At 48.0% G+C, this 27,649-nt stretch overlaps 1 protein-coding gene across 1 annotated transcript; it reads left to right on the forward strand.

The window, feature by feature from the left end:
* The first annotated feature begins 979 nt into the window (after positions 1 to 979).
* Positions 980 to 20,806, forward strand: LOC125933446 (pancreatic lipase-related protein 2-like). The gene is made up of 11 exons (XM_049646518.1): positions 980 to 1,028; positions 3,448 to 3,602; positions 5,285 to 5,410; positions 8,115 to 8,249; positions 8,971 to 9,082; positions 10,541 to 10,660; positions 11,855 to 11,974; positions 14,698 to 14,816; positions 16,730 to 16,859; positions 19,297 to 19,408; positions 20,296 to 20,806. The coding sequence occupies exons 1-11, from the start codon at positions 980 to 982 to the stop codon at positions 20,741 to 20,743; spliced, it is 1,626 nt and encodes a 541-aa protein (XP_049502475.1). The 3' UTR covers positions 20,744 to 20,806.
* The last annotated feature ends 6,843 nt before the right edge of the window (positions 20,807 to 27,649 follow it).

The following is a 27,649-nucleotide window of genomic DNA, read 5'->3' on the forward strand; positions in this document are numbered from 1 at the left end:
GGAGGGCTGCTCCCCGCCTACCCTAGCCCCGAGTAAATGAGACTGTGTCTTCATAAACAGGCATTTCCACTGAACAGCAGGGGTTCAGTCCGCCCGTCCACACCGCTCTGCAAGAACTTCAGAGCCACAAGATGGGCTTGGGGTTTGCGGTTCCAAGCTTGGTGTTTCTCTATGGCTTGGGAACACGGGTGTTGGCAACGGAATCTGTCAAGTGAGATCACAGAGTCCTTTCCTGTCCCCAGTTCTGGTCTTCCTTTCCTCAAATCCCACGTCATTATTTTTTTTTAATGTTTTCTTTTTGAGAGAGAGAGAGAGAGAGAGAGCACGCACAGCTTAGAAAGGGCAGAGAGAGCCAGGAGAACAGAGGATCTGACGTGGGCTCCAGGCTGACAGCAGAGAGCCTGATGCGGGGCTCGAACTCACAGATCATGAGATCGTGACTGGAGCTGAAGTCGGACACTTAACTGACTGAGCCACCCGGGTGCCTCCCTCCTTGAATCCCACTTTATAAACAGGCCTGCGCTCTGGGCAGGGCGGCGGTATGTGTTTACGATAACCTGAGTTCCAAGCACGCATGTGCAGAGCACTATCTCGCCTCCCCCATTCTCTCCTCTAAGGAGTCCAAAGGATACAACCTGGGTATAAAAGCCACCGGCCGACCTGTTGGGCTGTAAGAGGAAGCTCTGGTTGCCGCATAGTAAGTCACGGCCCCTGCGTGGGCAGGGGGTTCGGGGGGGCTGGGGCTGCCAGAGGGACATGGCCCAGAAGGGGGGACAGCCGCTGCGGTGGGAACACCCTGAGACGCGGACTTAGAGCATTGCTGCCCAACGCCCTGGGTGCGGGGAGGCGTCAGCCTCAGGGTGAGAGTCATGGGCCCCGGCTGTGCCCCAGGCTTCCTCCCCTGTCCGGGCTCTGGGACTGCCAGCCTCATCCCTGGGCGCAGGGGTGTCTCTGCGTGTCTATGTTTTTGTCTACCTAGATGCTGCCTTCTTGGACCATCGGACTTCTCCTGCTGGCCACAGTCAGAGGTGAGGATGCTGTCACCGTCCCTTTGGGGAGAAAGCGACTGTGCCTGGGTTGGTCTCTGGGGTGAGGCTGCTGGAGACATTGCCATCATTGTTACCATCGCTGTAAATAATAGCATTATCATTATTGCAAGACAAGCAACATGGCCATCATTTGGGGAGTGTTGACTCTGTGGCCACGTGCCTGACACAGATGACCCCGGGCAGTCAGGCCGCTTGGTCCTGTTCCCTGCAAAGGCTCCAGTGGCTGAGAGGTGTGCGGCAGAGGGAGGAGGGGAGGGTGAGACGATATCGGCTGGCCTCTCACACCCTCGGTTCCTCGAGTGGACAAGTGCATGTCTGCAGACTAAAGCTACATGGATATGTCCCCCTGAGAGCTTCTGTGCTGGCAGGCCTACCCCGATGAGCCAGTCTTCTTGCCCGGGGCCCCCACGTTCTCTCCTTACTGGGTCTCTGTCGCCCCAGCTCCGATCAGCCCCTCTCCTGTGGCCTCTGTCCAGATTCAGATACGGATTCCAGGATCTACGCCTCCTAAAACAGAAACAACCTCCCTGGCCACCAGAGCCCTGGGGACCTCCAGCCTGCTTACTGCCCATCACCCCCACCTCCTCACAGGTGTGCCTCACAGGTGCACTCGGGGCCTCCCTCTCTGCCTCACTTCCTCCCATCAGGCAGAACCCCTCACTGCCTGGCATGGCCCCCCCAAGCCCAGCTGGAGCATGCTTCCCGCAAGAGCCGTCTCCTGGCATCCCTGCTGAGGTTTTCTTCTGCATCCAGACTCCTTCCCCTTGCCCCCAGCCCCCCACTCTGGGACTTCCCTTCCATCCTGGCCTTGGAGTGAGACCGGGCTCCCGACAACAGAGTCTGGGGTCGGTGGGGCTGCTCCTCTGATCTCCTTTGCTGATCTGCTGCCTCCTCCTGCCCCAGACTTGGGCATCCCCCCAAAGTCACTCCCAGGCACCCCCCTTTGTTCTTGGCCTCGGAGCTTCCCCTTTGCCCAGCCTCTGGTTCCCCACCCTCCTGAGTTCCAGGGCCTCCCACCATGCCTCAAACTCACTTGTCCCAAACCAGGCTCAGACACGACCTCCTACTCCCATCTTCCCACCTTTGCCTTAATTTCCACCCCTCCCTCAGGCTCTCCCTCCTCAGAGCCGCCTACACTACTCCCCGCCAAACACCTTCATGAAACAGAGCCCCCAAGCCACTCACCAGCTCAGTGCCCCCCAGCACTTCCCCACCCTCCCCCTAACAGCCCCAGTGTCCTAACCTGGCCCCCACATTCGTGCATTTACCACCTGCGGCCAGGCCAGCGTTAGTCTCCTGCCACCCTTCCTCCAGGGCTGTTTCGGCTTCCCAGAGTGAACTCCACTCCATCATTAATTACTCCTTCTCCGTTAGATTTCCTCTCTCTCAGGGCAGGGTTTGAACCTGATCTGTCTCTGTCTCCTCAGCACCTAGCTTTATTCCCAATTAAACTTCGCAGGTTCAAACCCTGGCTCCACCACCGGCTGTGACCTTGGGCAGCTTACTCTGTCTCTCTGTGCTCTGGTTTCCTCATCTGTAAAACGGATGTAATAATACAAATTCCTTAACTCACGGAGCTGTCTTGAGTCTTAAATGGGATAATACTGGTAAAGTGCTAGTGTGGTCTCTGGCACCCAAGAGGGACACCCACTGCAGTCCTCTGGGTTTCATTAGGTCACCCTCAGTGACAATTTCTTGGGGAAGTGTTTGTGTTGTGGGCTGGAGAATGGACCCTCAGATTTTGATGTGGTTATCTGGGTCATCAGTTGCATGTATTAAGCCCCTACTGTGTACACGATGATGCAAAAAGCTACCTTTTCAAGGAACAATAGGGAAAATCTGAAATGGCAGAGAATAATTTGGGGCAAAGGTGTGTGTAAAAGGATAGCATGAAGTCATGTGAATTGGACAAGTACCCACAAATGTCTACCATATGCATGGGCTGGTGCTGGATGTAATGGAGACGTCCAGGTGAATTAAGAAGCATTAACAGCTTCACACTTGAGAAATAGCTGATGCTTGATGCATGCATGTCAAGGGCCATCTGGGAGTTTCCTGGAAGAAGTAGTTTTAAGGCAGAAGGTTCCCGGGAATTCTCAGTGATTCCCCAACTGGCCTAATGATAAGGGTTAAATAGCATTAAACATGTTGTTTCCAGCAGCCCACCCCAGACCCTCTAAATCAGAATTTCTGAGGGAGGGGTCTGGGATTGTGTATATGTGACACACGTAGTCACTCCCGGTTCCCCGGTGATTCTCATCACCACAAAAGTTTGGGCAACAATGACTGGCAAAGATAAAGACCAACACTGGCCATAACCAGGCCTGGGTTCTCCCTGAAGAGTCCTCTTGTGTAGCTGAGATGACATTGCTACTGTTCACTGCTCTTCCTGCCCCAGGAAAAGAGATCTGTTATGGACATCTTGGCTGCTTTTCTGATGGAAAACCATGGACGGGGATCCTTCAGAGGCCTTTAAAGTTATTTCCCTGGGCTCCCAAGGACATTGACACCCGCTTTCTTCTGTACACAAATGAAAATCCGAACAACTTCCAAGTAAGAGTGGGCGTGGAAACACTGCCCGGTGGGTGGATTTGGGTGCCCACAGTGGAGCCTTCACATGGTGGTCTAAGGAAAAATGCACCGCCTTGGAAATTTCCAGATGATGTTTCCGCACCAATGTTTGACCTAGAGCCATCTCAGCTCTCAGGATCATAACCCCCTATGCATATCTAATGACATCTACGGACACCCAGTCTGGAAACTAACATATTCACAAACATTTGTGCATAGGGCTTGAGGGGCTTCCTGGCATCAGCAACTTGTCCCTGGGAGGGAATGAGCAGCATTTGTAGAGAAGCCCAGGCCTGGTGTACCCGTGGGAGAGTCTGTCTTCCTCCTGCACCAGGCAGTGGAGGGAGAGAGGCCCCTCAATGGGGTACAAGTAGGGAAGTATAAATCCTTCCTGAGGAGCTGGAAGACCGCTGGGGAAGAAGGGATACTTAACCACAAAGGACAAAAGGTGGGGACCCTCAGAGCACCCGTTAGTTCCCAGGAGGCCTGCCAGGTGGAAGCAGGACAGGCTTCCTTCAGGTGATTACCAGTGATCAGGAAGAACCTGCTGACAATCCAAGCAGCTGACAGCCCCAGTCCCTGGCAGAGTTTAAAGAGCCAGGTGTCTATCTATAGGTCCCTGAGGTCACCCACTGTGGGAGTCTAGGGGACTCAGCGCTCCCAGCTGGGAGTCTGCTTGCACGTGGCTATTGTGCTGTGTTTATTTCGGGATCCTTCTTCAGGCATCTTGCCTATGGGGTCCGGTAGAAAGGGGCTTGAGGGCATTTGGAAATATGTTCTTAAGTCTCAGGACCTTGAGATGCCCCCCGAAGGCTCCATTTGAGCTGAATCTCCCCCTTTAAGCCTGGTATTTCTGGCCCACGAGTTTTTCATCTTTTCCAGGCCAGAGATCTCTTCCGTATCCGGGGAAGCCTAAGGGCCCCTTCTCAGGATGATGGTTTTAAATGCATAAAGTGAAATGCATTGGATTACAAAAGACACCAACTCTATTGAAAAACAGTTACCAGAACATGCTCGATAAATATGTGCTGCTTTATTATCTCACTAAATAACAAGATCTAGCAGCTCATCTAATAACTACTGTAATTTAAAATAGTAATGAGTCTAGGGGTGCCTGGGTGGCTCAATCAAGTGTCTGACTTTGGCTCTGGTCACGATCTCACAGTTTGTGGGTTCGAGCCCCACATCAGGCTCTGACAGCTCAGAACCTGGAGCCTGCTTTAGATTCTGTGTCCCCCTCTCTCTCCGCTCCTCCCCTACTTGCACTCTGGCTCTCAAAGGTGAATAAATAATAAATAAAAAGTAAAAAAAAAAATAGCAATGAGGATAAATTATTTTAAGGTAACTGTAACGATTGTAAATGTGACATGAAAATATCTGTGACTTCTACTGGTGACAGAGTACGTTAATACTACTACAGTTTGTTGCCTGACTTCATAATGAACAGAAATGCTAGATGTCAATTAGGGGTTAATGAAAACAGAAAGTCCATGAACTTGGACTTTCTGAATTCTGTCCTCCAACCCCTGTCAGGAAGGCCTGTTCTAGCCTGACCCAATCTCATGGGAGTGGAACCCATGACCTCAGTCTTATTGGAACTGACTCTAACAGCTCCGTGGGTTGGAAAGGCCAACATTCAAACTCCTCTTTTGTAATTAAACCAGCTGATCACTGCCACTGATCTAGACACTGTCGAGGCTTCAAACTTCCAACTGGAACGCAAGACACGCTTCATCATCCATGGCTTCATAGACAAGGGGGAAGAGAGCTGGCTGCTGGACATGTGCAAGGTAGGTGCCCACCCTCCTCACCTGGCCACTCCGTAAGGAGATGAGCACCCAGCAGCTAGGTTCAAACACTGCAGCTCCAACATCCCTGAGACTGGGAAAGGAAATACTCAGGGAGAGAATTGTCCTTTCTAAAACGACCAAGGAAAATCTGGGTTCTCAGGACATCCATTGCCAAGTTCTCCCAACTCAACAACTTCTAGACAACCAGCTCCTCTTGAGGCTGAAAAGAGCCACAGTCTAATCAGAAAGTACCAGAGGTGGAGACTACAGCAAATTACCTGACATTTGTCTTTGATGGTTTATAGAAAATCCCTGTGTGACATAAAACCACTTAACTTTACCTTCTAGAGCTTTGCTATTCAATAGAACATTCTGTGCTGATGGAAATATCCAAATCAAGAGCCACTAGCTACCTGTGCTTATGGAGCATTTGAAATGTGGCTAGTAGGACCACAGAGCTGAATGTTAAAGTCATTGGATTTCAATAAATTTTGGGGGGAATTTAATGGATTTTAAATAGCCACATGTGGCTAGTGGCTATAATACTAGACAGCACAGCTCTAAAGTTATCATGAATATTAATAATGAATTCTTATTCATAACATCCATTTCCCGAGCATTTACTATGAGCCTGACACTGTGCAGGTATAATCATTTCACAGTGCTTGTCCCATTTAATCCTCCCAGCAACACTGTGAGGAAGATATAGTCATTGTTCCCATTTTGTAGATGAGCAAATTAAGGCACAAAGAAGTTCAATACTTGCCCAAAGTTGAATCCAGACTTAGAAAAGCAAAACCAGATCTCCTGTCCTTAAAACACCAAAATCCTGTGTATCTAGAGATTTAGCCCGCAGATGGTGCCCAGGGCCATGGTTCTCTGGGGCTTAGTCTACACTGAGACCAACTTCACCAGCTTCTGTCCAAGGGCTCTCTTCTTCTCTTGGAATTGGGGTGGTTCACACATGCCCCTGGAGTCCCAGAAGGAAATTGTGTAGACCTGGAGATGGAAGAGTCAGGTAGACACAATCTGTGGGGGATCAGCTTAGGAATCCCCAGGGTCTACACCAATGGGTTAACAAGGCACAAGGAAACACAAAGTCATAAAATGCTCGCACCCGATTTTGGGTAACCAGATTGGCACTCCAAGAAAAGGGAGGCACAAAGGTGCCAAGAATAGTGAGGCACAAAGGTGCCAAGAATAGGGAGATGCAAAGGTACCAAGAATAGGGAAGTGCAAAGGCACCCCCATATAGGGAGGGGGTGCTGAACCCCCAAAAATATATAGAGAGAGGCAAAGGCCTGAAATAGAATCGGCGCAAAGGTGCCCGATACATAGGAATGACAAGATTAGATATTCAGGGTGAAAGCACCCCAAGTTTAGTACTACAGCAGAAAGCCGCTTTCAGAGGAGAATAGGGCCAGGGCAGGTAAATTGGTGAACTGGACTTTGGATGACTGCGCTTCAGGCAAAGCAGCCCAGAGCGGAGATGGTTAACAAAGGAAAAGGTGCCTTGTTAACCCTGAGGTTATTCCCCCTGTCTGTCTCATCCCCTAGGCTGGCAAAGATTAAACAGGCAGGGTGCTTCCTGTCTGCTGTTAACAACCATCTACCCATCTGCCCGGCGCCTGCAATTTGTTTTATATTGACCCTAACCCCAAACACTGTATATCTTCAAAATCCCCTTTTCCCCCTCACATCCTCAAATTAATGTTCACAGTTTCTTTGTCTCGTTGTGCAGGCCCATCACGTTTGTAAGCCTTCTGATCTGAATAAATATGAGGCAAGGACCCTTATTCGTGGCTCTTGTCTTTTTCCCGGCCATTAGCCTTCTCTCTTTTTAATCCTGTGTCCGCTCTTTTGCTAAGACAAAAGAGAACATTAGACTTAGAGTCTACGACAGCAATCCACCATGATGCCCCAGTCTCCAGCCAACTCCTCCCCACCTCAAACCAAGTTCCAGTCCAGGGCACCCCAAAATGAACAAAGTATATGGAGTGGCCCTTTCTGACATTTATTTTCCCCCCTCAAAGGACCAGTATCCGTGCTTGGGCAAATAGACTATGGTCATAGCACATGATATAAAAGATGCATATATCCGAGAGAGCTGTATCCTACCTCAGTCTAAATTTTCTTATTAAACTTGTCCTTCAGTACCTTAGATCTCCCATCAAAGCATTGTCGGGAACATACAAGCATCACACCCATGGCTTCAACTCTCTGGTGTAGGGGTCCACAAACTTCCCGTGGAGAACTAGGGAGCAATTACTTTTGCATTTGTGTTCAATTTGGGTCATATGGTTTCAACTCACCTCTTTTAGCTCAGAAGCAGAGGTAAACAATAAGTAAACAAAGTATGTGGCTGTGTTCCAATAAAACTTTATTTATAAAAGCAGGTGAATTTGGCCCTGGGGTAATAGTTCACTAATCCCTGATCTAGTAAGTGATCTTTTTGATCTGGCTGTGTCACTAAGTATCTATGAGACCTTATAAGTCATTTAATCCATTCCAGGCCTCAGTTTCCACATCTGTTAAAGTGGGGATAAGTATACCCATTTGATAGCGATGTGGTGAAAAGACAAGTGTCAGGAATATTAAGGCTCTGGCACAAGTAGGTACTTGACGGGTGTGAATTCCTATCTCTGGAGTGTACGACTGGTGGCTGTTAATAAACTGGTTTCTCCTTCTTCCTTGTCTTCCCCAGAAAACGTTTCAAGTGGAGAAGGTGAACTGCATCTGCGTGGACCCGAGACGTGGGGCAAAGACACAATATACCCAAGCGGTGCACAGCATTCGGGTTGTGGGAGCAGAGATAGCTTTCTTAATACAACGGCTGTCGGTAAAACCCTGCCTGGGCCACATCCCGTGGGTGGCGGGCAGAGAGGGGACAGGCTAGCACCGCCTTGACCTAAGAGGCAGCCTAAGGACCCCTGGGCCGGGGGCAGGCCTGGAAGCCCAAAAAGGGCGTTTTCTAAGGTGAAGCTACAGCTTTCCTCTCTCCTGGATTGTCCTGAAGACTCCTACTTATGGGGCCCGAGGCAAACTAACCTCTCTGAGCCTCAGTTTCCCCTCTGGAAATAAAGCCTGTTTATTTCACGCAGGCTGTTCTGGGAATTCCCAGCGCACACTGGGTCGCTCAGCGACTCTCAGCTTAGATGTGTCTTCAAAATCACCCCAGGAGGGAAGGCCTCTTACAGCCTCTTGGAATGTGTATTCCGGAGAATCCCAGAGCCAGGCCCACCGGCCACGCTCTCCCAGACAGGCCGATCTCCTGCAGGAGGCGAGGGGAGGGCGCCCAGCGGTGGGGCCTGGGTGGGAGCAGCAGCCCCCTCCCCTCCCCCCGGCAACTCCGGTCCCCGCCTGCAGTTAACGCGGTGGCCGCTGGTCAGCACTGTTGCACCGCTGGGGCCGAGTCGCGCGGGGGTGGCTCCTCCGGAGTTTCCAGCCCGGGTCCTGCCGCCCCCCCCCCCCCCCCCCCCCCCCCCGCCTCCGGTCCCGGTGCCGGGCGCCGGCGCGCATCCCCACCCGCCGGCGGGACGTGACTCGGCATCCGTCCGCAGACCGAGCTGGGCTACGGCCCCGAGGACGTGCACCTGATCGGCCACAGCCTGGGCGCGCACGCGGCGGCCGAAGCGGGCAGGAGGCTCGGCGGCTGCGTGGGCAGGATCACAGGTGCGCAGCGCGCGGCCCCGACGGGGTGCGGGCGGCGGGGGCGAGACCAGAGCGCGTTCACGCACGGCCCCGCGCGCCCCGACTGGCCGAACCCGAACGGACTGTCGGTGGAGCCCCGACTTGAATCAAAAAATAACTGACCATGTTTTCACGTGTATTAGAAAACACCCGATTGTAAATAAAAATACACTTATATTTTTTAAAAAGAAAAAGGAATTAGCATATTGAACCCATGACTTCAAGGTTATTATTGCTAGAGTAATATAATAATAATAAGTGATTTTTTAAACGTTGATTCAGCAGTTCCACAAGTATGTATGCTGTCCCATGCACCGGCAAAAAATGAAAGGGGCTATCTGAAACTTGCCATGTTGGAGGTGCTCAGTAAATACTGAATGAATGAATGAATGAATCATTTAGCAAAAGTAATGCACACAAGACAGACATAGCCGGCTATTTATTTTGTGCGAGCAAATCAGTGTGTGACTTTGGCAAACAGTTGCATTCAACATTTAACGAATGGCTCCTTTGCTCAAGACGCTGCTGGCATCGGATAAGAAATAAGGGGATTATATAGTTTGTGTTTCTGTAGAATTTTTCAGTTTGCAAAGTCCTTTCTCTTACATCATTTCAAGGGGTTTTCACAATAACCCTGTAAGAGAGGTTGTTGTGATTCCTGCTTTCCAGATGAGGAAACTGAAGGTCAGAGAGGACAGGTATTTGCCCTTGAGCAGAACCAGGGCTAAAGACGGGTCACTGAGTCCTGAGTGCCCAGCAGCTTCCACCCTGCCTCTCTTCAAAGATGAACTGGGCACAGCCCACTTCAGGAAACCCACAGTCTGGTCCGAGAGGCAGACGATTCAGTAGGCAAGTAAAATTCAGAGCAGAATTAAAGAACACAAAATAATCCTGCACAATGTGGATGGTATGTGCTGAGAAACGAGGGGCTAAGTTTTCAGAGCGGAGGTGGTATTTGAGCCCCGTCTTGGAGAGAACAGATTTTTCAGGGGAGAATGGGGCGGGGGGAGGGTGAGCAGTAGGCTGGGGCTAGTGTAGGCAGCCACAGAGGACTAGACAGTGTGGGGCTGGGGGACCCAGGCCTGGGTGGAGGTGGGCAAGGCCAGGAGCTTGCAGTTTTGGAAAGCAGGGACCAAACAGTAACAAGTGAGGGTAAAAAGGGTAAAGGCGATGAGGGAACAAGGGGGCCACCTAGATCCTGCTTGGAGCCGGGCACCAGAGACTTCTGGATGTTCTTTGATGGTCAGTGACCCCACTGTTAGCCTTTCTGTCTCAACTTCTCTCTCCTAAGCAGACCAAGAGCTACAGACCCAATTGCCCACATCATGGCTCCTGAGGTCTGGGACTCTGCCCAGGAATCCCCATGGATTTTGTAGGTACAGGATTTAGATCTTGGTTTGTCCTAGAGTGTGGCCTCACTGCCCACCTCCCCCATTTCAGGACTGGATCCAGCAGAGCCATGCTTCCAGGGCACGCCTGAGGAGGTTCGGCTGGACCCATCGGATGCCATGTTTGTGGATGTGATTCACACGGATTCTGCTCCCATGATCCCTTTCCTAGGTGAGTTCCTCATTGAACCTCTTGGTGACCAACCATCCCTGATGAGAGTAAGTCCAGGCGCCCCCGCATACACATACCGCAGGGGTGGCATTCAAAATGGTTAACTGCAGGAATGTCTCGGGCACGAGCTGTCGAAATGGGTGCCAGCCATGAATAAACAGCCAGTATATTGCCAGTGGATTCAGCTTGCCACCCCAGGTCAAACAAAAGATACTTCCACAGCCTAGAAGGCTATCACTTAGCCTTCATACCTTGTGTCCTTTCCGATCTGCCACTATCCAGCGTGACAGATGTATTTCCTATTGACGTTGGACCTGTACCTGCAACATGCAAAGGTTGTTTTTTTTTTTTTTCACTTCTTTTGTCAAAGCTTTGGTTGCAGTGTGTTTTGTTAGAGATTAAATATATCCTTTTATCTAATCCTTCACAAGTCCTTGTTCTTTTTTCATTACTTTCGTATATAACCACTTAGGAAACGTGCCAATAGAAGTATGTTTTCAAGGATAACTATATCGCTTACTGAGTACCATATACTGCATTGAACATTTTATACACATTATCTCATTAATCATAACAACCCTAAAAAGTGAGTATTACTATTTACAATTTCATTGCTGTGGAAACTGAGGTTCGACACGGTCAGGTAATTGCCCAACATTACGGAGTCTAGAAGTACAATCAGGCTGTGATCGCAGGTCTGCATGCTTCAAAAACCCAAACTCCTAGCCATTGGGCTGAGCTCTCAAGATGGCAATATAATGTCATGTGGTCTCAATAGAACAATGTAACATAGAAGTCAAAAGTTTTAAATGAATATAGTACTAAAAATGCACCAGTCTTGATATGTATCTGCTGGTACATGTCAGGGCATGTCAGTATTGTTCAGGGTCTCCCCAAGACAGACAGACAGACAGACACACACACACACACACACACACACACACACATGTGAGCACGCTCACCCAGAGCCTAGCTTCCCTCTCATCTCTCTTCCCATGTGCTCGCCTCCCTTCTTGTCTTACCAAGTGCCCATCTCTGAGCACTTTCTGGAGAGCCACAGACAGGATGGCTACACCCGGGAGAGAATTTTCCAAGGTTCTGGCTGCAGTTGGAAGGAATTGAACACTGTCTGTGTCCACAGCCTAACGTTGGGGCCACTTACCTCCCTGGTCACCTCTGCTTCCAACATTTCAGGTTTTGGAATGAGCCAAAAGGTGGGCCATCTGGATTTCTATCCAAATGGAGGAAAGCAAATGCCTGGATGTCAGAAAAATGCCCTTTCAACCATCGTTGACATAAACGGACTATGGGAAGGTACGTGAGTGAGGAAAGCAAGACAGCAGCTGTTCCTGGTGGGGAGAAACGGTGCGTGGTCTGGGCCGGGCATTTCCACAACCATGTCATGAGGTCTTTACTCTGATTAGCCCCATTTTACAGACAAGTAAACTGAGTCAGTAAAGTTATAAAGCTTACCCAAGACCACCCTGGATTTATGCCCAATTTCTGGCTGCAAAGCCCGGACCTCCTGCCCCGTCCTGGACCATCTCCCCCTTGTCAGGATGCTGAGACTTGGAGGGACCCGCATGCTGCCTAATACCCAGCTCGGGCTCTGGCCTCCGTGCCTGTTCCTTGAAGAATGCTGGGTGTACGCAAAGGTCTGAAGGGCTTAGGCTTCCTTGCCATGTGCTGTGGTCAGGTTCTAGGCCCAGAAAAGAGCTAGGAGGAAGACAAAGCAGGGGCGTGCTCTGAGGGTTCGGGCAGCAGGTGCTTGTAGCGTGAGGCCCAGGGCCTGGGGGAAGAGCCTTGCGTGGGTTTCCATTCATCTGAGAGGACAGGCTCAGGACCCTTAACATTCGGTGGCCTAAGGCATCATCTGTGTTAGCTGCCCTTGTTCTGGCCTTTGGCTATTCCTGTCACCCACCCCTGAGACCAGGCTTTACTGGCCTCCTGAGAGTAGAGGCTCTGAGTCTGTGGTCATTTCATTTTAGTGTCTGTTTGTCTGAGCTGGGAGTTCCTGGCGCCAGGACGCCCGGGACTGTGTCAGGGGCATCCCAGACCCACCAGGATGTAGCCGAAAGCAAGCACCCAGCGCTGTCTGTTCTGCTGAGCTCAGTGACCTTCGGTGGCGTTTTTATAATCCTCGACCTGATTGCTGAAGCCACAGCCAGCATCCGCTGACAGTAAACGGTGCTTTGACTCCCTCTCGGCTCTGCACCGGCCAACTCCAGGGACAGCCTCCCGGAGAGTCACAGTAAGGGCTGCCCCCTCCCAGAAGTGACTAAGGGCTGCTCGCTCCCAGAAGTGACCAGCAGGCCACACATAATAGGAGCCCAGGCTTAACGAAAGAGGCAATTTCGAGTGAATAAGGCCAGGAACACTGGAGCGTGTCTATTGTATGGAACCCTGAGTCCCCCAGGCGCAGGGCGGAGGAACAGTTAAGTCTGCTTGTCCCCCTCTGATGGGATCCCGGGGCAACAGTTTGGGGTGAAAGAAACAATGAGGTCTGAAACAGGTTCTGTTGTCTGGTAATGAGTGTTGGTGTGGGCCACACTGAACCAGCTTCTGCAGAAAGTTCCCGGGCATGGAGAGCCCAGAGCTATTGGGGGGCTAACCCCGTCACTGCTTCCCAGACACAAAGGGGAGATGTGCCTTTCTCCAGGAGCGGTGGGGGAAGCCCCACCAGACCCCCCCCCACAAAGTGACCCCCAGCTATGTCTGTTGTCTCTGTTCATCAAAAGTTTTGTACCGAGAGCTGGAGAAGTGAAAAAACGATTTTCCAAACAAGAAGATTTTGATTGAAAGAAAAAGATGATAAATAAAATGCAGTGAGGGGCACCAGTTAAGCATCTGACTCTTGATTTCAGCTCAGGTCATGATCTTAGGGTCATGAGAGTGAGCCCCACGTTGGGCCTGCTTAAAATATTCTCTCTCTCTCTCTCTCTCTCTCTCTCTCCCTCTACTGCTTGTTCTCTCTCTAATAAATAAAGTAAAATAAAGTAAAATAAAATAGGTATGAGTGGCCAGAGGCCCCAACAATCTTACTGTCCACTGCTTTTACCTTGTGCCTGGAATTGTAAGAAAGAAGAATTTCTCAACCTGGGACCAAAGGCACAAATAAGCTTGCTTCACACGAGAGGCCTGCCAAGGGTGTCCAGAGTTCAAAAGTTGCAGCCTGGCCAGCGGGCAGAATGCAACCCACAGCAGTATGTGATTGGTCCTCACAGTGACTATTTAAAATTTTTGTTAATGTTTGTCTATTTTTGAGAGAGACAGACTGCGAGCAGGGGAGAGGCAGAGAGAGAGGGAGACACAGAATCCGAAGCAGGCTCCAGGCCCTGAGCTGTCAGCCCAGGGCCCAACGCAGGGCTCGAACTCCCCGACTATGAGATCATGACCTGAGCTGAAGTCGGACACTTAACCCACCACTGAGCCACCCAGGCGCCCCCACAGTGACTATTTTAAAACTGGGAATATACTGCTATCATTTAAACATAGAAAGGTTTCCATGTAAAAGTCAAGATGCTGGCTTCTCATGAAAGATCGGAACAAGTAGTCTGGGCCTTTACCATACAACTGGCTGGGCTGTGTAGGATCCCTTTAAAGACCGTTGCTATTCTCTCTGTCTCTGTCTCTGTCTCTGTCTCTGCATATACATTTCTCACTGCCCCCTGCAGGACCCCCAGCCCTCATCATTTCTTTATGTTCCCTGCCCGGGCCCCCAGAAGATTTGACAAATGTGCTCATTAGCACCTGTCACTCCCCAACACTTGCTGGCCCTTGAGTAGGACCTTCTTGGCAAATGGACACAGGGGTGAGGAGAGGAAAGCCACTCTGGCCAACCACCATTCCTAAACAAGTCCCCAGATTTCCTACTTGCCCCTAAGTATGGCAAAGTCAGTGATAAAAACTTCACAAAGCCAGGGCGCCCTGACACCCATCTGTGAAATGTGGAAGGAGGGGTTTCTCCTCAGTCGGAACAGTTCAGGCTTCAAAAGTGAAATGTCTCCTGTGGGCTCCCATGGCCTTTGCTTCCTCAGGAACCCGAGACTTTGTGGCGTGCAATCACCTAAGAAGCTATAAGTATTACTCAAGCAGCATCGCCAGCCCCGACGGCTTCCTGGGCTACCCATGTGCCTCCTACAATGACTTTCAGGAGGTAGGTCACCCCCGGGGCTGGGGGAGGAGAGGTTTTGTCCCTGTGTCTTGGAACAGAGCGGAACTGTAACCTCATGACTAATGGAATGCTGAACCTCACAGAATCTTCCTCTCCCGGGGACAGGGTGGGCAGGAGGGGACCTGCCTGCTGGGTCTTCCCTAGATCCCAGCTTTTCATTCTGGAAAATTCCCAATCTACACAGAAGTCAAAAGAAGAGTACATGCATACCTGTACACCCATCACCTACATGCACCGATTGTTAACTCTTTCTATGTATGTATACGTATAGTTTTTTGTCTAAATTACGTAAGAGCAAATTCAAGACATTAGGACTCTGCTCAGAAATACTTCAACATCCATCTCCGGAGAACAAGATCATTCTCCTACAGAACAACATTCAAGAAATTGTTAAATTGATACACTAATATTTTCTAAAATATGGTCCATATTTGAATTCCAAATATCCAAATCATGTCCTCCAGAGCTGTCTTTTTCTTTCTTTCATTCTCCCCCCTTCCCTGCCTCCCTCACTTTCTTCTCCTCCCTGCCCCTCTCCTTCCCTTCCTTTCTTCCCTTCTTTTTCTTCCATTGCATTTATTTATTTATTTATTTTTGAGTCTCCTTTAATCCAGAAAAGCTCTACATCTTTCACTGGCCTTTCAAGACACTGACCGTCATGAAGATTCCAGGCTGAGTGTTCGGCAGAATATCCCACAATCTCGACTCGTCTGGTTATCTCTTCGTGATTCACTGAGTGCTCTCGACTCCTCAGTGTGTCACAAGCGGGGGCACTGGCATTTATTTAGTGGCACTTCGTCTCATTATTTGAGGACGGACAGTTTGATTACTTGTTTAAGGTTTAAAAAAAAAAAATCTGCCAGATTTCCCCATTATAGAGGTACCGTGTCCCCAAGTGCTCTGTGAGGTGATCTTAATTCTGCAACAGCAAGCCGGCGTGAAGGCGTGCGCTGCTTCCCTGAATCAGTTAGTATTCTGCGGTTGCAAAAGTTTGACGTTTCAAAATGCTTTCTTCTCCAAAGTAAATGTAAAAATATATTCACACTCACATGCGTTCCTGCCAAAGTTAATTTTGAAAAATTAACCGTCTTGGGTTGAACTAACGTCAGAAGGACTGTGTGAGGACCTGCTATGCAGCTCTGGCTGTGCTGGTTCTCGTCAGGGCATGGGTGATAGTATCCACCCCCTCCAGCCCTTGTCTTAATGCTTCCCAAAGCGCGGGATAGCTCTGCACACCATGGACGATGGATGTGGCGAGGGCAAAGAACGAGGACCGGCGACACTGTCGCAGAAAACGTTAGTCTGATCTGAACAGAGCAAACCACCTCCTCCAGGCCCAACTGATGAGCTACCATGTGGGGAACGCCAAACGGGGATCAGTTATGTAACGCGCATTCGAAGGAAGACGGTCACAGATCTTCTCTTCCTCTGCTCTTTTGAATAACTTATTTGTCCCATTTACTCCTCCTGGAAGATGTCTTGCCGTTCCCGTCCATATTTTAACATTATCGCTTCATGGATATGACTTGTCTTCCCAACTCTACTCCGGGTTTTCTGGGTACTTCTTTGGGTGCACAGCAGGGCGTCACCCAGTTCTGTGCGTGACTAAGAGGATGGATGCATGGATGTATGAGTAGATGGATGCGTGCGTGTTGGTGGAGGAGTGGAAGAATGGGCGGATGGATAGGTGAATGGGTGGGTAGATGAGAGGATGGAGGGGAAATGAATGGGTAGATGGATGGTTGGATGGGTAGGTGAGAGGATGGATGGGGGATGGATGTGTGCATGTAGATAAATACAAGGATGGATTGGAAGATGGGTTACTTGCTTGCTAGAGTGAGGGAATGAGTGAGTCAAAGCCCAGCACGAACAAACAAATTATGTTTTTTCACTAGGGTAACTGTTTCCCTTGTCCACCTGAAGGATGCCCCCAAATGGGGCACTATGCTGACCGATTTCAGGGGAAAACCAGAGCTGTGGGACAGACCTTTTTCCTGAACACAGGAGACAGTGGTAACTTTACGCGTAAGTGTCCATTTTACTCTTTTAAAACTCTCGCAAATAATTTGGAAAGGTGGAGCGGCCTAATTAGTCAGGACCCCTGCTAGCAACGGCCAGAAACTCAACTCCAGCCAGCTTAGCTGTAACAGAAGGACAGTAGAATGGCATTGTCTCTCCTCATGTTTACCCCCATGGCCAATAATTCTGATCAATGGAATGAAGTACAATGATTGGCACAGGCTGGTCATGTGCTCACCCACCCTGGTGGCAAAAAGCACGAATCAATTAACAGAAGATGATCGTGTGGGGCAAAATCACTGTAAGTCAAGAGGTCACGCCAGTGATGATCTGTCATAGGAGTACCCTACACAATCATGCACGCATATGCACACACACATGTATGCACACACACACACACACACACACGCTGTGTTTGTGTTGTTATTTTGCCCAGCTTCTCACCAAAAAAAAAGTACAAGATGGTGAAATCATCAAGATTCATTTGTTATAAGTAATAACACAGGGGGGCTGAATAGCAGTTGCTTTCCAAGGGAGTTATAAATTAAAAAATAATTATACAGCACTTTACAAAACACTTTCCACATGTAGCATCTCATGTAATCCTCACCAAACTTAGGAAAGATAACAGCTTGGCAGTATCTATAAAGTCTCATGTGCATATTCCTTCAACCCAGTCATTCTCCGTCTCAGGCGTACCTTAGGAAAACGCTTGCATAAGAAGGTGTGCTCAGAGATGTTCACTGCGGCATTGTATTTAATGCTAAAAGTTTAGTGATGAGAAACCTAGATGCCCACCAACTGGTAAACAACCAAGTACTATATTTAACCATGAAAAGCAAAAAGAGGGGCGCCTGAGTAGATCAGTCGGTTGAGCGTCCAACTCTTGATATCCACTCAGGTCATGGTCTCATGGTTCATGAGATGGAACCCCAAGTTGGGTTCTCTGCGCTGACCGCATAGAGCCCGCTTGAGATTCTTCTGTCTTTCTTTCTGCTCTTCCCCTGCCCATGCTCTCTCTCTCTCTCTCTCTCTCTCTCAAAATGAATTAAAAATAAACATTTAAAATAAATAAATAAATAAATAAATAAAAGCAAGGAGAGAGCTCTATGTACCGAAGAGAGAGATCCTCTAAAGCATAGTAAGTGAAAAATGCGAGTGGCAAACGACACGTATGAATACAACAAATGCAATACAACATGAATCAGCCAGGGTCCTGACAGGAGAGAGAACTCATCGAAGTGGTTCAGATGACGAGACTTGTTTGAAGGATCCACTCTGAGAGGTGTGGGCGGGGTTAAAGGAACAAACAAGGGGTGCTGAGGCGCCCAGAATCTGGTGGCTGTGGGGTCCTGGAATCGGGCTATCACAGAGACAGGGAGTTACCACCGGACCTCTGGTATACAGTAGGAGGCCGCAGGGGAGCATGAGAGATCGTTCCACCCTTTCCTCCTGCTTCCTGATCTCCTGAACAAGTCTCTTATTGGCTGAACTCAATAGAAAGCCAGTAGCAGAGATCCCTGGTGGCGGTGGCCTTCCAGAACACAGAGCAGGACAGAAGAGGGTGGTAAATCTGTCTGGGGGTGGAGACAGGTGGGGACAATAGAGAATAACTGTGCATCCTATTTGTGGAAGGGGAAACAAGCCTAGATATTCTTTTGTAAACTTACCCCTGTATGTATAAATGCTCAGGGAAAGCTCCGGATTAGGGTTTCTCTACCTCAGCAGTACTGACATTTTGGGCTGGATCATTTGTCGGTGTGGGGGTGGGGGCTGTAATGCATTACAAGGTATTTAGCAGATCCTTGGCCGCTAGATGCCATCAGCAGCCCCCTCTCCTGGTGTGACAACTCACAGTGTCTCCAGACATTGCCTAACGTCCCCAGAGGTGCAAAATCACCCCTGATTGAGAACCCCTGGACTTGATTAAGTATAGACTTCAAAATGGTTACCTCAAGGACAAACTTGAGATGGAGGGCAGGTAGATGGGGTCCTGATGAAGATTTGGGGATTTTTGTAAAATTTTCAAAAAATTAAAATAGTTCATTGCATGTGAAAATAGTGAATAACGAGAGGAGAGGAGCCGGTGGTTTATCCCAATGGTGCAAACATCTCCCTGTCCGGATGGCCTTTCTGTGTAATGATGTGAACTTCGGGCACACACGTGCAGTAAGAGGCTGTCTCTCATCCATCAGGGCGTGTGCCTTGCTGTATTGGCAGGAGATTGTGCTGAACAATAGTATTTTCTTCCCCCTGCATCGCTCACTGCCACCTAGAATCTGAGTGTCTGGGACTCCAACTTCAATGAAAGAAACCACTGTCACCTTCCCCCCTTACCTCGCATCGTGGGGGAGGTTCAGAGCTTGGAGCAAGAAGGCTTCCATGGGGTGATTTTTTTCCCAACAAGATGAATTCATTGAACTGATTGTATGTCTTTGGACAGGTTGGAGACATAGGGTGTCGGTCACACTGGCTGGAAAACGGAAAACAAGCGGGTACTTCAGGATTGCTTTGTATGGAAGTAACGGGAACTCAAAACAATATGAAATTTTCAAGTAAGTTCGACAGTAGAGTGAAGTGGTCCTACTTTTCATAAAAGACTATTCCTAAGATATTGGGTATCAACTTTGTAAATCTGGCCATCTATTATACAGAACCAGTGAATCTTGGAGTGTCGTTGCTGGGGGAAAATATTAGCATCTAATCCAATCATCCCATTTTACAGATGAGAAAAGTGAGGCCCAGAGAGAGGGAATTCACTCTTTAAAAGGAGATATGTGCTAACTGCTTTTGCAATGTCAGTCATCGCTTTCTGACTTAGGTTTAACGGATATCAAATTCTTCAAAGGCCCTTTTATGTGGCGACTCCTCCCAACACATACCCTCTCCACCCCCCACACATACATACATATCAAGCTTCTTGTTGCTATGGTAACCTCAGCACCTAGCTTCTGCTGGGCATAGGAGGTGCTTGGTAACGAGGTGTTGTATGAATGCGTAACTGTGCTACAAAATCACGTTCTGGTTTTTGTACTAACTTTTACATAACACTTTTCATGTTAAGTGAAAGTTCTTCGACACCTTTCTCTGCTCCATATGAAATCCTAACAGAAGACCTCTGTGGAACCACATACATCTTTAAACATATGACATCGGATTAGTTAGTCCTGTAGTGTAATCATAGGGTAAATATGCTTCCCCAAATACTTGATTTCCCCTAAGGACAAATTAAGACGGTACAAATCTCTGGTCCTGTATTTTTTGAAGATGTGTTCGTCACAAATACAGTTGTGTTTTAGCAGCTGCTGGATGTACACGAAGTCATTCAAGGTATTTGCAGAAAACCAACAATAGCAGCCATCGTTTGGAGAAATGATAGATTGCCATCATCCTATGTATTCGTATATCCAGCTGATACAACATTTTATGTCTGTGCTTTCAGAGGATCCCTCCAACCACATGCAAGTCACATGCGTGACATTGACGTGGACATCAATGTTGGAAAAATCCAGAAGGTTAAGTTCCTCTGGAACAACCATGTGATCAATCTGTTCCGGCCCAAGCTGGGGGCTTCGCAAATCATGGTGCAAAGCGGTGAAAATGGGACTGAGTGCGTATCTCTTATTCCACATACGTTGTATTATCTATATTTACTTGTCGATCTATCCATCCGTCCATCCAGTGACCCACCTACCCATCTAAATAACCATCTACCTATCTGTTCATCCCTTTCTGTCCATCTGCTTAACCATTCACCCATCCATTTATCCAATGGCCATCTATCTAGTCATCTGTTTCTTTGTCCTTCTGACCAGCCATCCAGCCATCCATCCATTATCTACCCAACTATTCATCTCAACTCCCCCATCTATCCATCTGATTCACTTTGAAAAATCAAATATCATTTTCCTCAGGCCAAATTCAACTTGGCAGGAGCAAGGCATCAGCTAGTTATAAGGCATAGATTTGAGAAACAGGCCAATATGAAACTGTTTTATCTCAAACAATGAGAAAAACGCCTGGGCAGAACTTGTAAGAAATCACTAAGTTAATTCCAGTTGGGGTGCTGTTCACAACGTGAATTGGTTTGCTTGGAGACTGTGGCATGAAAAGGATAGGGAGTGGGTTAGGATCTAGATCACAGTAGCAATCTCTCCTTATTCAAGGGAACAGAATCTTATTTGGTATGGGGTGCTGGGAGAGGACCTAACTGTGTTTAAAATATGGAAAGGGGCGCCTGAGTAGCTCAGTCGGTTAAGCGATGTACTCTTGATTTCAGCTCGGGTCATGATCTCACAATCGAGCCATGCATTGGGCTCCACACGGACAGTCCACACAGAGCCTAATTTAGATTCTCTCTCTCCCTCTCTCTCTGCCCCTCCCCCACTCATGCTCACTCTCAAAATAAATAAACTTAAAAATATTTTAAAAAAATTTTATGTTTATTTATTTTTGAGAGAGAGAGAGAGAGAGAGAGAGAGCAAGACAGAGACAGAGAATCTGAACAGGCTCCAGGCTCTGAGCTGTCAGCACAGAGCCCGACACGGGGCTCAAACTCACAAACCGTGAGATCATGACTCGAGCCAAAGTCGGATGCTCTACCGACTGAGCCACCCAGGGGCCCCTAAAAAACATTTAAATACAGAATGAAAGAAAGCCATCTTCAAAGAAGAGCATCATAAAATAGTAGGATGTTAGAGTCTGAAGGAAGCTTAGATACCACCTCTCAACTGCTCTCATTTGGAGATGAGGAGAGTAGATACAGAGATTCACAGAACTCGTTTGAGACCATATAGGGAAGCTGGAGGGAAGAATGCCGGACCACAAAATGTTTCCAAAAACACACACCAAGCCCTTACTCAGCTACACCACTTAACTGTGCTAGCCATAAAAACCTTAGTATTCTAGATTCCTCCACGTGTTGTTGGAAGGACCAGATGTCACCGTGGCTGTGCCAGTGTTTTCTATGCTCCAGAGCAGGGCAAGACCATCAAGCACGGCACAGACTTAGACCCAGGTCTTTTGACAGCGGGTCCCGTCCGGCTCACACAGCCAGACGTGGCACTGAGGATCTGTCAGGCCAGGTGTTACAATGCATGGTGGAACTGTCTGGATTTCACCGTGGTGAGGTGGGGGGTGGGTGGAGTTACTGTTGTCAGGTACGCTACAGCCCACACACTGTATATTGCAAGTACCGAAGTCACCACCTCCCACAAGGGATCCCTTGTCGAAGAGCTACATTCTGAAGGTGAGCCGAGGGAAGGCTGGTGTGGTCAACCATTCTCCGTTAGCCAGAGACACCTCAAGGGCCAGAGGACCCAGGAAGTGCCCTGCATCTCATGGCTGGGTGGCTGTCCCAACCTGACCAGGCTTCACCCCTCAGGAGTGACAACCCTTCACGATCATTTTTTTAAATATCTTTATTGAGATATCATTCCCATACCGTACAATTCACCCTTGAGAAGTATATAATTTAATGACTTAAAAAAAATTTTTTTTTAATGTTTATTTATTTTTGAGACAGAGAGAGACAGAGCATGAGCAGGGAAGGGGCAGAGAGAGAGGGAGACACAGAATGTGAAGCAGGCTCCGGGCTCTGAGCTGTCAGCCCAGAGCCTGATGTGGGGCTTGAACTCATGGACCACAGGATCTTGACCTGAGCCAAAGGCAGACGCTTAACTGACTGAGCCACCCAGGCGACCCTGTATCATTTTTACTTTAAAGAGCACTTTAAAATGAAGAAAACTGGAATATTCTGTGAAATGCAAATATTTCCCCCAAGTTATCTTTCTCCCTGGGAGGAAAGGGTAAGTCAGCTGAAGGGCCTGGGCGTCTCCTCACAGGGCTGGCACCCAGCCAGCCGGGACGCAGCTCCTACACGGAAGGTTCTGCAGGTGCCGTAATCCAAGGGGCTGCCCATTGAGCAGGCAGAGCCTGTGCCTAGATCTTGGGGGACTCAATGCCACCCCAGGCACAGCACTGGGGGCCTTTGTGGAGTGCGGCCCTTCCAGCCTGGCCTTCTGCCCACACATGGCCTCCCACACCCCCCCCCCCCCCCCCCCCCCCCCCCCCCCCCGCCGCCAGCCTGCCCACTTGTTCCTGGGACCCCAGTGAGCGGAACGCCGGTGACACATAGTGGATGTTACTTTTGAGGCATAGGATGCGGTGCTATGGGGTGCACCAGCTGGGCCAGAGTTGGGGTATTTCCTGTTCAATTCTTAGAATCCAGAAACAGCTTCATTTAGCAATTCTGGGAAGGGCATCGTGACAGAGCATTTCAGGTGATTCATCCCGAGATTCCGAGAACAAGAGCCTAGGAGCTCCCGTGCCCCTTCACAGGGATGCCCGGGATTTGTAGCAGAGCAGAAGTGCTTGAGCTCAACACCCTGGGGTTTTTCTTTTATTAGCCTTGTTCTCTTTGTATTTTCTATATTATTTTCTTGAAACCCAATAGAGCATTTAAAATCTGGGCCTGGTGCAGTGAAATCGGTCCATATCTGAGACCTACGAGACTCCCCAGATCTCAGTAAAGCTACAAATGATAGAACAGAGGTTCTCAGCCCTGGCCACACATCAGAATCAACTGGGTAGCTTTATTTATTTTTTTAAGTTAATTTATTTTGAGGGAGAGAGAGGGAGAGAGAGAGAACATGTGCATGCGTGGGGGAGAGGCAAAGAGGGAAGGAGAGAGAATCTCAAGCAGGCTCCGTTCTGTCAGCACAAGCCCGACGTGGGGGTCTCGATCCCATGAATCATGCATGACCTGAGCTGAAATCAAGAGCCTGACATCCAACCGACTGAGCCACTCAGGTGCCTCTAAATTGGGTAGCTTTAAAAGAAAATTCCATGTCCCAACCACACCCTGGCCCAGTCAGAATTTCTGGGTTGGAGCCCAGCACCAGTGTTGTTAAAGTTCCCTGCCAGGGTTGAGAACTACGTATGTTTCCTTCTAAGAGTTTGTAAGGACACTCGCTAATCTTTTACCTCTTCTCACCCTGTGAGATTTGGTTCTCCAGGAGGGCAGAGCTGGCTTTGAATCTCAGCATCCTTTCTGCCTGAATTACCTGGGCTGGTTACGTCACATCTCCAACCTCAACGCCTTCCCGGGAATGACAGTAATCCTCCCTCACAGGGTGGCTCTGACAAGAAAAAAACATGCAGGGCACCTAGGTGGCTCAGTTAAGTGTCCAACTTCGGCTCAGGTCATGATCTCACAGTTTCATGAGATCCCCGTGTTGGGTTCTGTGCACTCACCATGGGGAGCCTGCTTAGGACTCTCTCTTTCTTTCTCTTTCTCTCTTTCTCTCTCTTTCTCACTCTCTCTCTCTGCCCCTCCCCTGCTCGCATTCTCTTTGTCTCCCTCAAATAAATAATTTTTTTTTTAAAACGTTAAAAAAAAACGATAAAAGATGCAAAGGACTTAGTGCAATACCTGACACATGATAAACAGCCAATAAATGAAGCAGGAAAAGCAGGCAGGCCCGAGTTATTCTTTAAGAGTCACCATGACCAAGATTAAAGACAAGTGTAGCCTCAGGGAAAGTATTTGAAGTGGGCACAACAGAGAATTAGTATCCAGCAAACATAATGGAAAGCACAGTCCGATAGAAAAGTGGACAAAGGGACGTGAGCAGACAATGCACAAAGAGGGGTCTGAATAATAAATGTTTGAGAGTTACCTTCGCCAGAAAGGAGTGGCATATAAGTGAAATTAACAACATGACATTTACAACCGTCAGAATGTCCAAAATACAACGTTAGCAACAAAAAGTAATGAAGGGTCCATTTATGTCCACATGGATAGATCCCCCAAATGTCCTCTTGAGGGCAAAAACAAGGGTTAGTAAGATACCATTTAGATACAGAAATTACCATTGACATACATTTTTTTTTAATTTAAATTTTTTAAATTTATTTTTGAGAGAGGGAGAAACAGAGCACAATCAGGGGAGGGGCAGACAGAGAGAGACACAGAATCTGAAGGAGGCTCCCGGATCTGAGCTGTCAGCACACAGCCTGACGTGGGGCTCGAACCCACAAACCGTGAGGTCACAACCTGAGCCTAAGTCAGACCTGAGCTTAACCGACTAAGCCACCCAGGCATCCCTTATGTACATTTTTATTCACAAAACACTGCAGCCCACTGTACATGTGGTACAAAATATCAAAACGTGAACAAATTAGAATCCTTCCTTATCAGTAATGTCATTTATCTTTCGTTACAATAGGACATCAAGCAAACATGACAAAAAGTTCATCTTTGCTAATTCCACATGGTGGTTATAGTGGTGTGTTTGTCCATGCTATTTTTTTTTTTTTTTGTAGTTTTCATTTTGGATCCAATTTTAAAAGAAAAAAATACAAAATCAGAAGTTTACAATATTTTGGAGTTCAGAACATGTGGCTGGTAGGAGGGGCTGCTGGTGAATGCTGACTGAGTAGTTTCTGTGACCCCAGTCCCTCGTCTGTATTTGTGTTCAGATCCTGGTTCATCTGTCACTATCCCCAAGAGACACAACAAGAGGCTCCCTCCTCTATGTTGGGAGCCTGCACCTGTCACATCAAAACCCTCCATCTTCAGGCTCTGACAGTCTTGCCACTTGTCCCCAGTGTTATGCTGTCACGCTTACGGCACATAGCACTACAGATGAGGACAAAACCCAGGACCTGGGCAGAGCCAGCAGACCACGGTTGTAAAGACAGCTTTATTTCTTAGCATTTACCTGCCCAGGCACAAACCACATAATTCCCGCAAAGATGTCACTGAATCAGGATTTAATGGTAACAGAGGGGCACCTGGGCAGTTAGTTGGTTAAGCGTCCGACTTGAGCTCAGGTCATGATCGCGCGGTCCGTGAGTTCGAGCCCCGCGTCGGGCTCTGTGCTGACAGCTCGGAGCCTGGAGCTGCTTCAGATTCTGTGTCTCCCTCTCTCTCTCTCTGCCACTCCCCCGCTCTCACTCTGTCTCTCTCTCTCTCAAAAATAAATAATAAACATTTTTTAAAAAATGGTAACCGAGGTGTGATACAAAGCCTTCCATTAAGAACCAGGTGTCTTCCTCTTGTCTCCTCAGCTTCCATAAGGGAAAAATAATGAGCACTTTACAAAGCTGTTTCGTAAAATGTTATGTTAAATGAACAACAGATGACTTTTTCTTTTACTAGCTTTTAATGCTAATAGTGCCATTTATTCCTGACCTTCAGAAATACGAGATATTTTAAATGACAACATAAAAAGAGTTCTTGTTTGAAAACGCAAGCTGCTTTAGACTGCATATTATTACTTGTAAGTACAGCAGGTGCCAGCATCATGCATTTCAGCATCCCATTTATATCCAACTGGTATATATTTCAGCTGACATTTATTGTTCTTTGGCTTATGTGTCAAATTTCTTAATGATGACTCTGACAAAAGCATAGAGCTCGGTATATATAAATTACATTCACTACCATATAATCAGCCTTATCTATTAGGACGCTATTTGAGACAAATCATGTTCAAAATAAAAATTGATTTTTCTGTTATTTTAATATTGTGCCGCTCACAGCAAACCTTTGATTGAATCTTAAACACTTTAATGTTCTATTTTTGTTTCAGGCAGATCAGAAATGGGGTCTGAACTATTTACAGAGCTAAAACAATTTGTGAAACCACAAAATCAAATTTCAAAAAACATCTTTATTTTCCAGCCACAGGAGTAAATTTGGTGAAGCTATCATTACAGGGCACACAAGTTAGCGACGAAAACCTCACACGCACATTTAATTTCTGTGCATCTATTTTCATCTAAATTAGATTTTAACTGTAATGCAGGGTATGAAAAGCCTCTGGCAGGCCTTTGTCTCTATCTTTTGACCAGTTGCAGGCTTTCTTCCAGCTGATCTGAGCTCCACATCACCCTGTCCTGCTCCCTTTTGGAGGTGGGTTTGGACTATGTTCTGTGTTCTGGATGCATGGAGTTTCTGTTTCCCAAAGAGGTCTCTCTTAAGAGGGCACCTGCTTCAGTGCCTGGGTGGCTCAGTCAGGTAAGCATCCGACCGTTGATTTCGGCTCAGGTCATGATCTCAAGGTTGTGAGATCAAGCCCCTCGCTGAGCCTGGAGCCTGCTTAAGATTCTCTCTGCCCTTCCCTTGCTTTCTCTCTCTCGCGCACGCGTGCGCACAAAAAAAATAAATAAATAAAAGAGGGCACCTGCATGACCCAAATTACTTACAAAACGCATCACTTATGATTAGATCCTGGCTAGCATCATAGCATCATACCCTTGGGTTAAAGTGTTGTTGAGGGCAGGGGTCAGCAAATGAGGGTCCGCAGGCCGCCTGTGTATGTATGGCCCTCCAGCTAAGAATAGTTTTCACGTTTTTAAATAATTTTTCACAAAACTCAAAAGAAGACTACTATTTCGTGATAAATGAAAATGATATGAAATTAAAATTTCAGTGTCTATAAATAAAGTTTTATGGGAACACAGCCACACTTGTTCATTTACATATTATCTAAAGCTGCTTTCCTGCTAAAACTGCAGAATTATTTGCAACAGGGACCAGATGGCCCATGAAGCATTAAAAAAAAAAAAAAAAAAGGGGCGCCTGGGTGGCTCAGTCGGTTAAGCGTCCGACTTCAGCCAGGTCACGATCTCGCGGTCCGTGAGTTCGAGCCCCATGTTGGGCTCTGGGCTGATGGCTCGGAGCCTGGAGCCTGTTTCCGATTCTGTGTCTCCCTCTCTCTCTGCTCCTCCCCCGTTCATGCTCTGTCTCTCTCTGTCCCAAAAATAAAAAACGTTGGGAAAAAAAAAAA

Source organism: Panthera uncia, chromosome D2, assembly GCF_023721935.1.
Source record: "Panthera uncia isolate 11264 chromosome D2, Puncia_PCG_1.0, whole genome shotgun sequence".
Lineage (NCBI taxonomy): Eukaryota > Metazoa > Chordata > Mammalia > Carnivora > Felidae > Panthera > Panthera uncia.